The sequence below is a fragment of the Perognathus longimembris genome, chromosome 1 (assembly GCF_023159225.1).
Source record: "Perognathus longimembris pacificus isolate PPM17 chromosome 1, ASM2315922v1, whole genome shotgun sequence".
Lineage (NCBI taxonomy): Eukaryota > Metazoa > Chordata > Mammalia > Rodentia > Heteromyidae > Perognathus > Perognathus longimembris.
In genome coordinates this window covers 104,830,596-104,843,779 of record NC_063161.1, presented here as the reverse complement: position 1 = coordinate 104,843,779, position 13,184 = coordinate 104,830,596, and the positions used below count along the sequence as shown (strand labels likewise).

The following is a 13,184-nucleotide window of genomic DNA, read 5'->3' as shown; positions in this document are numbered from 1 at the left end:
GCCCCAGAAAGAAGCAGGGAATTTCTGACCAAAGGGGGCTTACCACCTGTTGGAATAGACTGGACAGTCAGTTGCTGCTTCCTTCCCTCAGTAGCCTGGAGTGAGAGGAAAGGATGGAAAGGGGAGGCAGAAAGGAAGATCTTGCAGGAAGGAAGCTATGCAGTGGCTGGCCATTCCCATCGGGCCCAGGTCAGGTCCATCTTGGAGTCTGATCTGTGATGTGGGCCAGCTGGGTAGGAGTGTGTGTATGTATGTATGTGTGTGTGTGCGCGCGCGCGCACGTGTGTATGAGCTGAGAGGACGTTTAGAAGCAGGAGCAGCATGAGACCTCATGTCCTGACACGTGACCTTGTTTGTTCCTCCCAGTGTTTCCTCTGCAGGCCTTAAGGAAGCATCAGTGGCCTTTGACATCCAGGACGTGAGCGTGGCCACTTCTTACCTGTCCAGCAGGGAGATGTGGGTTCTTGGGGACCCCACCGCTCATCATCTTGGAGCAGAGCTGCTAGCTTGGTGAATGAACATCGTCTCCACTGCTACCTCCTGCTGCCCATGAGCCTTCTCTACTAAATCCTGTAGCTCAGGGCCCTACCCCATGAGGATGCGTGGCCCAGTCAAAGGGCTGCTTACAGCCCTAGTGGCATTTGGGACAGCAGTGGCATTTGCACCAATACCCCGGATCACCTGGGAACACAGAGGTGAGAGCCAAGGCTGTCCAGATGCTGACAGTGCAGGGAGGGGACCAAACACTCTGGGGCTCTGAGATAGACCACTGGGCACCTGGCACTTGATCTGCCAGGTTCTCTGCCCTGGCTCGTGGTTCATTCTGCATAGAGGGATGCTTTGGTGACTGGAGGCTTGCTCAGACCTCTGATGGGGTCTGAATTAGGGAATCTTTGAAGGGTAGGTTTTTATCTAGTACTGGACAATGACTGAGGGGCTGTCGAGCACAGGCAAGTCTTTTCCCCTTGCACTTAAAGAGTGAGGTGAGGACAGCTTGAGTATGTCTAATTCCTGCTCACTGGTCTCAGTTGTAGTTATTTCCTCTTCTGGGATCTGTGTCTTGGTCCACAAATCTCTGGCCCAGAGCCAAATACTGGATGTTGAGCAAGGGACATACAGGGCTCAGAGTCAGACATGCCCAGACCATCATGCCCCACAGAGCTGGGACCTACGCCCTACACGTAATGCTTTTCTTTCTGCCCTGGAACATTAGAGTGGCAAGCCTTAGCACCTGACTTGTATTGTTTTGCATTTTCATACTTCTTGGACACCTGCTGTGTGCTGGACACTGTGTCAGTGCTGGGAGATTTCAGCTATATGTTATATATGCCCTCAAGAGCTCATAGCTTAATGAGAACAATTATAGGACAATCGATTGAGCTCCAGCAAAACATCAGCTTGAAATTAGTTGAAATTAGTCACAGTTTTGGAGAACAGTGGATAGGGCTTCCAGGATGAGTGTGACACAGGTCATAAGTGACACTTCAGGCAAAAGAAACAGCTTATAAGAGAAGGACCTTGCTGCTGTAAGGAACTAGAGACAATTCTAGAACTCCTGACTCTTCAACCCCATGGCACTTGGTAATAAATATGTGGAAATCCAGGTTGAAAACTCTCAGATTGATAACAGGACAGCCATAGAGATGAAACAACTTTAAAAAAATTAATGCTTACCTGGATGTGGTGCTGCACACCTGTGATCTTAGCTCTTTAACAGAAGAGTAAGAAGGGGAAGGGAGGTGCTCAAGGCCAGTATGAGCCAGGACAGTTACACATCACAGGCAACAAAGCTTGACATTCATGTGGGAGTTGAGACTCTCTCAAAAATATATGTGTATAGGTAAAATTGAAACCATGTTTTTCCAGACCTAATCTGTGCTTGATTAAAGACACATGGATGAGTTAGATGGGCAAGTGAGGGTGTCTGGTTTGGGATCCCCTGGGAAGCCACTGAGGAGGGGCCTGGAATTAAGCAAGACTTAGAAAGTCTTTGGGTCCCACAATCAGCTGCAAAGCCTGGCTGTGAAGTGGCCCCTAACATGCCCTTGATGGTGACCTTACAGGTCTGTCCTGGAGGTTCCCCATCTGCCTTTATGGCTCTCACAGCTTGCACTTTGTCACGCTCACTGTAGCCAAGTAAACAGGTGCTCAGGAACTATCCTGATCTCAAAAATGACCCTTTGGCTGTGTCCTTCCTTCCTGCCTCTGATATCTTCCTTTGTCTTTTACAGAGGTAGGCTTGGTACAGTTTCATGAGCCAGATATCTTCAACTACTCAGCCTTGCTGCTAAGTGAGGACGAGGACACACTGTACGTGGGTGCTCGAGAGGCCATCTTTGCAGTGAATGCAAGCAACATTTCTCAGAAACAAAATGAGGTGAGTCATGGGTCCTGCTGCCCAGGCACTGGCAAGAAAGCCTGGAGTGAGGAAGCCAGAATTTCCTTCCTGGCCTTGCGTTCATGTAGAATTAACTCAGGATATCCACTGGTAAGTCACCCAGCCTCTCCCACCTTCTTTCCATCTTTTCCTTTTAAGCTTTTCTTTTTTATAGAACAGTCTTTACCATGCACACAAACAAGAACTCTGTTGTTGCCAAACCTGGATAATTGTAGCGTTTGCAGGCTGAGTTCTTGTTCCTGCCTCAAGTACTCCCTGCCTCTGCTGGCCTTCAGATGTTTTAAACCCAAATCCTACCTTCATCCGTGCAAGTCCTAGGGAAAGGATTAAAATAAGTAAAACGCAGCACCCCAAAATTTTAGGACAGCCACTGTTCTGTCAGTTCAAATTTCAGAAACTTGATTATGAATCTTCTTGTTGTTGTTCAAAGATTTGTATTGAACCCAGGAAAAGCAAATCCAGTTCCACTGTTACATTCAGTCATTCTGTCCATTTGATGTGTTTCTTGGGCCACCATCAGTTTCTTTCCTGAGAAAGCCACTCTGCATCACCTGTCTCATGTTCTAGCCTTGTCATTTCTCCTTCCATGCTTATGGTATCTTATGTGAGCCTTTGTCTTCTCACACCTTCCTCTGGGGCTGGCTTAGAACCAGAGCTTGCCCTGAACAGAGGCTCAGGTGAGCAAGGCACTCCCTGCAGACAGGTTTCTTCCTCCTGAGCCTCAGTGGTCTCTGGATGTCAAAGCCAATGTGTGCATCCTCCTCAGTCACAAAATGTGATGTTCTGCTTCTGTTTTCCCTTTTCTTCTGACAGCCGGGAGTCAACTAGAAAGGAAAGTGCCTGCCTAGCTTTGTGGTCTTGAAGGTTTAGTGAAAGTGGGGACAGATGCTGGAGGCCGGCCTTCATGTACCAATTTTCAGAAAAAGGAGTGCATGCCAGTTCTACCCAGAGGGCAAGAGTGAGGTTTCCACAGTTTGATTTTTAGTGCTATAGGGATTGCTGTAGACATTTATTTTACTTCTACCCCCACAGTTCAGCCCTCTCTTGATTTGGTTTTGTGATTTTGGGGATGAAACCAGGCCTTCTACCAGCTGGGAATGTGTACATATGGGAGCTGCTCTTTAAGCTTTAGGTCCTTATTTAATCATCAGATTCTCCATCTTACTGGCAGGCCTTAGGTTTGATGCTGGTCCTGGCAGTCTGTTTTCCCTGCTTTCTGACACACGCTGTTCCAGGCTGGTAGTAAGCATCTCCTATCCCCAGTCTCTATGGCTCTGTTCTGTCTCCTTGATCTATCTTATTCCTAAGGTTTGGTTGACAGGTCAATACATTACTGAATCTCTTCTACTTTAGAATTAGTGTTTTTCCGGGAAGTTGCTGAGCAGATGGATGCTGCAGGTTCATTGCTCACTCAGTCCTTCCTCTGCGCATCTCCATTTCTCTCAGCTATATCTTCTTGGTGGCCTGGGCCAGGGCTGTGCTAGACACAATTCTTTAGTGAAAAGCCCAGAAATGTGATCCAGGATTGATTACCATTGACACCCTTGACCCCAGCAGTTTCCACAGGTGGATGAGGAACTTCAGTTGCCTTTCACATTCTGAGGGAAGTTGCCAGGCACTTGGGAACTTGTTAGGCTCTTGGACATCCTGATTGGCTATCCACTGTGATGACTTCACCTGGGATAAGTGTTGCTGCCCCAGGAACACTTGGGTGAGATCACACCATTAGTTCTGAATGATATCTCATGTGGGCTTCCCTCTCCCAAGAAGCTCTGTGTGCTTCCTGACTACTGAACCCCGTGTCTATGTGAGTCTTCAGAAATTTCACCAGTTTCTGGGCCTCACACAGGAAGAGGTGAATGTCATTTAGGGAAGGACAAGGCAGGAGTATAGGGCCCTTTGTTTCTCTTTTCATCTTGTATTGCTTTTTGTCCTGTCGTGGCCTTGGAGAGTGGGACACACACCTCAACAGCTTCTGATGCTGCCTTGAAGATCCTCCACAAGGTCGACTGAGTTGACAGTGGTGGTAACACTGTTAAAATCCGTTGCTGCCATCACAGGTGTCAGGAACTGTAATTATGCCATCTTCTGAAGGCTCCTTTGTGTGTGTGAACTTACATACACATATACATTGACTTGAATTCAGGATCTAGGAACAGTTTTTTACTGGCTACTTGGAGACAGACTCAAAGACTTTTCTGCCTGGGCTAGCTTTGAACTGTGACTCTCAGATCTCATCCTCCTGAGTAGCTAGGGTTATAGACATGAGCTGCCCTTACCTAGCTCCTTCTTCAATTTTAGTGGATATCGAAGTTTTTTTTCTTTTAACACATATTAATTGTACATATTAATATTTCCATGCATGTATAAAGGATGCATTGATCAAATCTAGCTATTTCTACCTGCCATAGCCTGTCTATTCTCCAGTAATCACTACTCTACTTTCAGGTTGACTAGTTTTAGTTTCCCCACATGAGAGAGGAAATGTAGTGCTTGTCTGTGTGTGCCTTATTTCACTCATGATGCCCTCTCATTATACCCATGGTGCTGCGACTGATAGGATTCCTGAATAATATTCCACTATGAATATGTGTGATTATTTAGCTTTTAGAGAAAAGTAATTTTTCCCACCTCAAATAGTTCAGTTTTATCCTGTTCTTTTGTGATTAATGTCAGGGTCCCTAGACCTCCTGTTTTTCAGATGATAAACATAGAATGATCAGGAAGGCCCCACATCACCCTAGCAGTCCTCCTTTGCAGTTTCTCCTCCAATTCAGAATGCTCAGTGCTCCGAACTCCCATCATGTGCTTTTTTAAAAACCACTCATTTTATCCCACATCTATTTTTAAAGGGAGAGCATGAAATGAACTAGACTTTCATTTGTTCCTCCCTCACAGGTTCACTGGCAAGTCTCAGAAGACAAAAAAGCAAAATGTGCAGAAAAGGGGAAGTCAAAACAGGTAAGTGCTTTTTGCCAGTTGCAAAATCTCACAAGCATTTCTTTGTTGTTTCATCTCGAGTTCAGCATCTTCTGAATTCAGCTGGGTATTTGAGTGCTCCTCATGGGCTCTGTTCAGTCATCCTGGGGAAGTTCCTTCCTTCTTTTGACCATAGGGATGGGTGCCAGACACAGGAGGCACTTGAAAAATGTGTTCCACTTAATATGAATCATCATATATTGACTATAGGAACTGGTTTCTGATGTAGTGTGAAATTTAGGATTCTGGGGATGTTGCAAGAATTTGGGGATTCTAGGTAGAAGCCCATTCCTTAGACTCCTAAATATAGTGACACTTAGGGAGCACTAGAGTGTCCTTTCAGGAGCACCGGTTCACCCTCTACCTACTGTGTTACTGCCTGTGGTTAGACAAGTATCCAGGTTCTCACACTGTGAGAGCCCATCAGCTCCTGATGATTGCTTATGACCACAGAGTTCCGGCAAGAAGTTGCTTGATTGAAAAATTTCTTAGGAAACTTGAAGGATTTTCTTGTTCTTTTTTTTTTTTTCCTAACTATTGTTAGGAAAGTGTTAACCACTTTTATTGAGGCATTTGTCCCTGAGCCAAGTGTTTCCTGAGAAGGAATAAGCAAGAGGATAGCAGGTACTGATGGAATCACACATAGTGCAGGGTCTCCAAAGCAGAGGGAACTGGCCACTGGCACTGCCCTCCTCAGGCAGAGCCAGAGAGTTAGAGTCCCTCCTTTCCCCTTGGGTGATTGTGAATTACCTCTCCCAGTTTGAAAACAGTCACAGCCAAAAGAAACTTTACTGATTTGAGATAATTTCAGGCTGTAGCCTATGTAATCCAAGTACTGTTCGCCCTAAAATAGCATGTGGGTTCCTAAGTAGAGCCTTTGTTTTCCTGCTGGGGCCTTTATGATGCACAGCTGGTGACACTCCCTCTAGGTTCAGTTTCTCTCCTCTGGGATCCTAAGAAACATGTATTTCCTGTTCTGTGGGCAGCATCACCTGGAAGGCAGAAGCCTTTTGTGCAGGTTTGTGTGTTCAATGAGAATAAAATACATTTCTTTCTACAGTGGGGTTTCAAGGATAATTTGAGGTCAGCTCCTTTCTGTGTTTGGTCTACAGATCTTTACTAAGTATCAGTTATCTACCAAACTGAAAATATCACCGAAGCAGCCTGTGTACAACAGGAGAGATAAGATTACATAGCTCAGCTGATAGTTGAGGAATACACAAAATGATGGGGTATCAGTCTCCTCTGTGTGGGAACATTAAGGAGGGAAGGCAGGGCAGCACAGTAAGACTTCACAGTGTGGATATGCAGGGTACCTTAGTGGCTGGCTATTGATGGTGCTTCTCTCCCTACAGACGGAATGCCTCAACTACATCCGGGTACTTCAGCCCCTCGGTGTCAGCTCTCTCTATGTATGTGGGACTAACGCATTCCAGCCCATATGTGACCACCTGGTAAGGCCACAGACTTGTTCCCTGATCAGTTGTGCTCCCTGAGCTGTGGCTAAAGCTGAGTGGAGCTTTGGGTAGACATAAAATGAACTCTAACCCCAAAGCACTAGGATTTTTTCAGCTCTGCAATGTGAGGGCTAAGGCAGCTCCAGGCCCCTCTGGGAAAGCTTCATTAGGCTGTGGGAAAAGTGTGCAGCCTTCACTGCTCCTCTGAGCCACATGATATTGCTGCACAGGGCATGGGTTGAAGCAGGACTCAGGTCACTAGTGGTTCTTGGGCATGATGGAGAGACATTCTAGAAAGCGAACTACTGACAAGTACCTATATACTGTGGCCCCCAACACCCTGCCTACAGTGGGCTCCAAGGCACACAGATGAAGGTCCTGCAACCTAGATCGTGTGTATTCTTTGCCAGTATGTTTGTTGGTGAGTCTTGGAATACCCTATCAACATTCTGTGTTGGCATGACCCAGCCACTGCACACAGCCCTCCCAGGGCCACCCACTCTGAGTGGTCTGAGCAGGACATCCTCAGCTGACCTGATTGGTATCTTCTCTATCCAGCTGTGGGAAGGGAGGAGGAAGGGCCTCCCTCAGCTAACGACCAGGTAGAGGGAGGAGCTTAAACTGTCTCAGTTTAGAAATAATCCGATACTCAATTTGAAAGTCATCAACAGAAGGAGGAGCATGTTTTAAGCAAGTACATGGGAGAGTTGGAAAGGAGGCAGACTTTCTAGTAACCAGCCTTGGATTTCATACGTTCCTGAAAAATAGGAAACATGTTATACTGTGGCTCCTGATCTGCACGAATGTTTCCAAGGCCCCAGTGGATGCCTGAAAGTTCAGGTAGTACGAAACTACCTGAGGTTTGTGTATAAAATCTGGGGTGACTTCTCAGTGACTCACGGAGCAGCAGTGCATTCAGCCTGGGCACACAGAACAGTGGCATTATTCATGTCCTCTGCGGGGCACTACTCAGAACCCTGCGTTGCCTGCAGGTGCCTGAAACCATGGGCAGGGATTGACTGATGAAATGCAAAATGTTGTTTTCTATATCCTTAACTTATTTGATTTTCGTATTGTGCTAAGAGATAGAGTTCCTGCTTAACAAAACGACAGCAAAACAAGGGTCAGAGAAATGAGAAGATGTATGGACTCATTAGAAATTCTTATGCCAAAAGTTAAAAAAAATATATTAGTTGTACTGGAAGCATTATTCGCATGAAAAGGTCAAGCATTGCCTAGCTCTAAGCTAGTTAATTGGAAGCTTCAAGTACTGTTGTTTATACTCATATATGGTAGAAATGTCTTGGTTGAGGTAAGGAGAGAGTAAACTTGGTGTCAGTCTAGACCTATAACTCCCCAAAATGTGTGTGTGTATGTGTGTGTATGTGCACACATGCACATGTGTGCACACATGCTCCAATCTTGGGGCTTGAACTTAGGGCCTGGGTACTGTCCCTAAGCTTTTTTGCTCAAGGCTAGTGTCTACCACTTGAGCCATAGTGCCATTTTTGGCTTTTTATTAGTTAATTGGAGATAAAATTCTCACAGTTGTTCCTGCCTGGGCCGGCTTTGAACTATGATTTTCAAGTCTCAGACTCTTGAATAGCTAGGATTATAGGCCTGAGACACTGATGCCCAGCTAACTTTCCCCAAACTTTTTTTTTTTTTTTTTGCCATTCCTGGGCCTTGGACTCAGGGCCTGAGCACTGTCCCTGGCTTCTTCCCGCTCAAGGCTAGCACTCTGCCACTTGAGCCACAGAGCCGCTTCTGGCCGTTTTCTGTATATGTGGTGCTGGGGAATCGAACCTAGGGCCTCGTGTATCTGAGGCAGGCACTCTTGCCACTAGGCTATATCCCCAGCCCCTCCCCAAACTTTTGATAGAAAATTTGAAACAACAAAAAAGCTGGTCACTTAGTCATGTGTACTAATCACATGGATTGTGTGCACACATGAATGGCCATGTGTGAATGTGTGTAGTCTTATGGAAGTATGACCCATGATTTTTAAATGCCTTTGAAATTGTCTCTTAAAAATAGTGACAAGTGGGCTGGGAATGTAGCTTACTGGCAGAGTGCTTGCCTAGCATGCATGAAGCCCTGGGTTCGATTCCTCAGCACCACATAAACAGAAAAGGCCAGAAGTGGCTCTGTGGTTCAAGAGGTAGAGTGCTAGTCTTGAGCAAAAAGAAGCCAGGGACAGTGCTCAGGCCCTGAGTTCAAGCCCCAGGACTGGCAAAAACAAACAAAAAAACCCCAGAATACTATCTTAATTGCCCTGTTGCAACCTGTAGTGGCTCATGCCCCATGAGATTAGATGTTCCTGTCCCACAGGCCAGCATTTCCAGCCAATGTTTCTTGGCAGGGCTGGAGCTCTCAGCTGTGCTCAGCAAGTCCTTCCTTTTCGGCTTCTCCAGGCTAGTAGATGCCCAGTGACATCTCACCCATATTTTCCAAGTGTACCTTGGAGTTCTGGCAGGCTTATTCTGTGTGTGGGTCTTCTGAAACTTGCAAGTTTTGCCTGTCTTTCTTCCTGGGTGCTCTTCCTATATGTCTGTGCATTTTTCTTATATATTCAGGGAAGAAACTGCCTTATTTGTCATTTCTGAGCATTCTGGGCATTCCTCTCAATTCAACATCTGTCATCGTATTTTGTCTTGCTCTTGTGTTAAGAAAGCTTTCTAATTTTTTCTGTGGTTGAGTCTGTCTACTCCATTCCTTATATAGATGGGGGGGTTTCTTGTTGGGTAGAGGTTATAAAAGGTTGAAGTCCGGGCCTTTACTTTTCTTTAAATGCAGTTTGGGTTTGTGTTGAGTTTTTCAGACTATGAATATGTTTTCTAGCATATATTTTCATGGGTGAGGAGAGGGATAAATTCTGTTTCTTTAAAAAAAACACTTTATTTTTATCTTTAAGTAGTTGTACAAAGAAGTTGCTGTGCAATAGAGTAGTATATGAATACAATGAAGTTTGTTCAATATCATCCATGTATTTTCTTAATTCTGTAGAATATGCAGTGGATTTTATAACTTCATTCCCCCCCCATTTCTCTCTTCATTTGTCTTATTTTTGTTTTAAGTTTGTTTTTCCTATTGATTAAAGAAATTCTTCCTCTGTTTATGTTTTCCACATTTTTATTAGTGTCATAAGGGGATTTCATTTTGGCATACAGTACATGTTTGTCAGACTCACCCCTCCGTCACTCACCCTTATTTCCCTCCTTGCTTCCTAAAAAACCTTATTAAGCGTCTTTATTCCATTTTCATATGTGTACCTAAAATATTTTGGCCATTTTTGTTCTCCTTTACTCTCACTGTTTGCCCTTTCTCCTGCTACTGGTATCCCACATCTCAGGCAGGACCTGTTTTATATACCTGTCATTAATTTTAATTTTAAGTGTATGCTCAGAGGGCTTTCATCATGACATTTCACACATGCACATATTAGTATTTTAATCATCTGGACTCTCTGGTGATAGTTAAATTGTACACATGGGCCCTGGTCTCTTGTTGGGCATGTCTTGTATTTCATTCTTACTTGGCCCTGAACAGCTCTAGTAGAGATACCATCATCCATGTCCCCACTTTCCAGATGAAGATGGTGAGATCCTGGGTCACTCATTGAAGGCCCAAGGCACTGGTGTGCACACTAAGCTGAGTGACATACAGCAAGGAATAGAACCCAAGTCTCCAAGAGTAGAAACCATGTGACCCAGCTCCCATTTGCTCTTCTCTACTGGTCGTCCAGGAATTAGGAATCTATAAAACTAAATGGTACCAAGACACATTGTTGTCACAGAAAATTGGATGTCTTAAGATGCTCTTTCTCTTTATTCCACTGTAGAACCTAGAATCCTTTAAGTTTCTGGGGAAAAATGAAGATGGCAAAGGAAGGTGTCCCTTTGACCCTGCGCACAGCTACACATCTGTCATGGTTGGTGAGTTGTTCTCCTCAGGCTCCCTCGACGCTGAAGCTTATGGCTAAGTGTCCCATCCCCCTACAAGACACTTGGCTCTCCTTCCCTCCCAGTGCTGTCTTGCCTGGCATTGTTTTAACATCAGCTGCCCTTGTAGAAGGTATATGTCCCTCAGCACAGACTCCTTAGGAAGTTTTTGATTCATTGTTCAAAGGGATAACCAGCCCCTATGGTGGTAGCACACTGCTTTCTACACAGCATTGAGATATTCCTAATTGGGAGGGAATTGAGCCGTGGTGCCATGTGCTGCCTGCCGTGGTCTCATGACATCTGCAGTGATTGGGCCATGTGCCTTTTTAGGCACCCGTCTCTGTGCAGCCTCCAGCTTACAATGGTTCCACAAACTTTTTTTTAAAACCCTGTCATGGTATGGAGTGAACCATAATAGCATTCAGTCTTCACTGTCAATACTAAGTTCAGTGAATTTCATCTGATACTCAGAATCTCATGACAAAATAGACTTTGAGTGAGGTGATTCTGCCTTCCTTTAAGCTGGTGTTCTGAGCGCATGTGTGGTCTGTGATCTGTGCTATTGGGTCAGGAAGGGGAACTTAATGTATTTCCAGTAACAAGTGCTTCCAATTTAGGATCATTTTATGAAAATGTAACCCATGATAAATGGAGGAGCTATCTGTTTGCTGTTGTTCCACTGAATGTGGAAAGTTCTTGATGTGTTCAGTTACTTCCCTTTGAATCATAAAGGGCACCTACAAATGTAGGTGTACAATTATTCCAAAGGAAGGAAACAGCTGTAGGAAGTAGAAGGGCTTCCCAAAAGTTGGGGAACTAACTTTTTCCTTCTACACAGGGGCATAATTCAGTTACAAAGAAATCCTGTTAACACACTCATCCATGGCTCTGTGCCACAGCTGGAGGAGCTAATCTTATTCCCTTTCTTTTTTCCTCCCTACTCCTTGGCTACCTCAGATGGAGAGCTGTATTCTGGGACAGCATATAATTTTTTGGGAAGTGAGCCCATCATCTCCCGAAACTCTTCCCACAGTCCTCTTCGGACAGAGTATACGATCCCATGGCTGAACGGTAAGACACAGTATAGCTCACCTAGTGTGTGTATTTCACTTCACTTCCCCTCTGGCTGTTCCTGATCTTCCTTAGCTCTAGAGAGCAAGGACACAACCATCCAGGGCAACCTATTAGATGGCCCTCAACTAAAAGAACAATTTTTAGGCTGCTTTATTTAACCTTCTACCCTGAGAACAGACTGGAGATATTTTCATAAAAGTGACACTCAGATGGTAAATGAAGAACTCCAATTTGTTACATTGGGGTGCGGTCTCATTTGGGCATGGCATTAACATCTCAGGCTTTGTATCAACCCTCCAGAGCAGGCCATATGAGATCAGAAGGCCTTTGTACCTCCAGACAGCACCTGGCTGATATATGAAATTAGGGTCTAGGCTATTTGTGGGGTTGCTGGTCAGTGGGGCCTTGGGCTACTTTAAAGCTTTTCAGTGTGGGGCAAATCCTGTAGCCTCCAGGACTGCCAGCTCCTCAGGATGAGCCAGCCAAGCGTCTCAGTGTACTGCTTCCGGTAGCTGGGGTTGTTTTGAATGACTTGTTAAAGCACTGGATACTATGGCTGCCTGCCAATAAAGCTCCATTAACCTTCTGGGTGGGCATTAAAGATACCTGCATGGCTAGTGTTGAGGCCACCTCTCTGAGGCTGAGCAGGGTGGGATAAGCACAGCCAGGCTCAGTAGCATCATCATTCCTTACTCGGGCATTGTTGAGATGTGGCACACACACTGCACATATCCGTGCAGGAAAGCCCCCAGCCCCCAGGCTGCACTGAGTTGCCTATGACCCCATGAGGAGCAGGCAGTGATACAGCTACATGTACAGGGCCAATCTGGTGTCATTTCTCTGCAGAGCCTAGCTTTGTCTTTGCTGATGTGATCCGAAACGGCCCAGATGGCCCCGAGGGTGAGGACGACAAGATCTACTTCTTCTTTACGGAAGTGTCTGTGGAATATGAGTTTGTTTTCAAGTTAATGGTCCCTCGTATTGCGAGAGTGTGCAAGGTGAGCACTGCCTTGCCCTCCCTGAACTTATGCTCTCTGGAAGCAGGTCTGGAAATGTTACTTTCCCTGACACACGACCCCTTCCTGCCACAGATGTCACTGTGAGGGGCCTGGCTGGTGCCAGCATTCCATTCTTGGAGACCCCAGTGGTGTCTGCGGGGAATAAAGGAGAATTGGAAAGCAGCATGCAACCAGTCAACTTTCGGTTCTAAAGCACTGTCCTCAGACCTCCCAGATACATAAGTTGGGTTTTGTTGTATGCTTTCACCAGATTCCATGGCAATTAAAGTCTTACTTTTGAACTCTCAGTCAACTGATTGAACCATGAACCATG

The 13,184-nt window shown here is 45.5% G+C and overlaps 1 protein-coding gene across 5 annotated transcripts in view; it reads left to right on the top strand.

The window, feature by feature from the left end:
- The window catches only part of LOC125346359 (semaphorin-4D), a 107,670-nt gene that overhangs the window by 71,678 nt on the left and 22,808 nt on the right, over positions 1-13,184 (top strand). For all 5 annotated transcript variants that reach the window (XM_048339130.1, XM_048339048.1, XM_048339213.1 and 2 more), the window contains 7 exons: positions 367-695; positions 2,232-2,377; positions 5,297-5,359; positions 6,733-6,831; positions 10,676-10,769; positions 11,736-11,849; positions 12,699-12,850. In XM_048339130.1, the coding sequence (XP_048195087.1) occupies positions 593-695; positions 2,232-2,377; positions 5,297-5,359; positions 6,733-6,831; positions 10,676-10,769; positions 11,736-11,849; positions 12,699-12,850 (771 nt within the window). In that variant the 5' untranslated portion in view covers positions 367-592. The remainder of the gene's footprint in view (positions 1-366; positions 696-2,231; positions 2,378-5,296; positions 5,360-6,732; positions 6,832-10,675; positions 10,770-11,735; positions 11,850-12,698; positions 12,851-13,184) is intronic.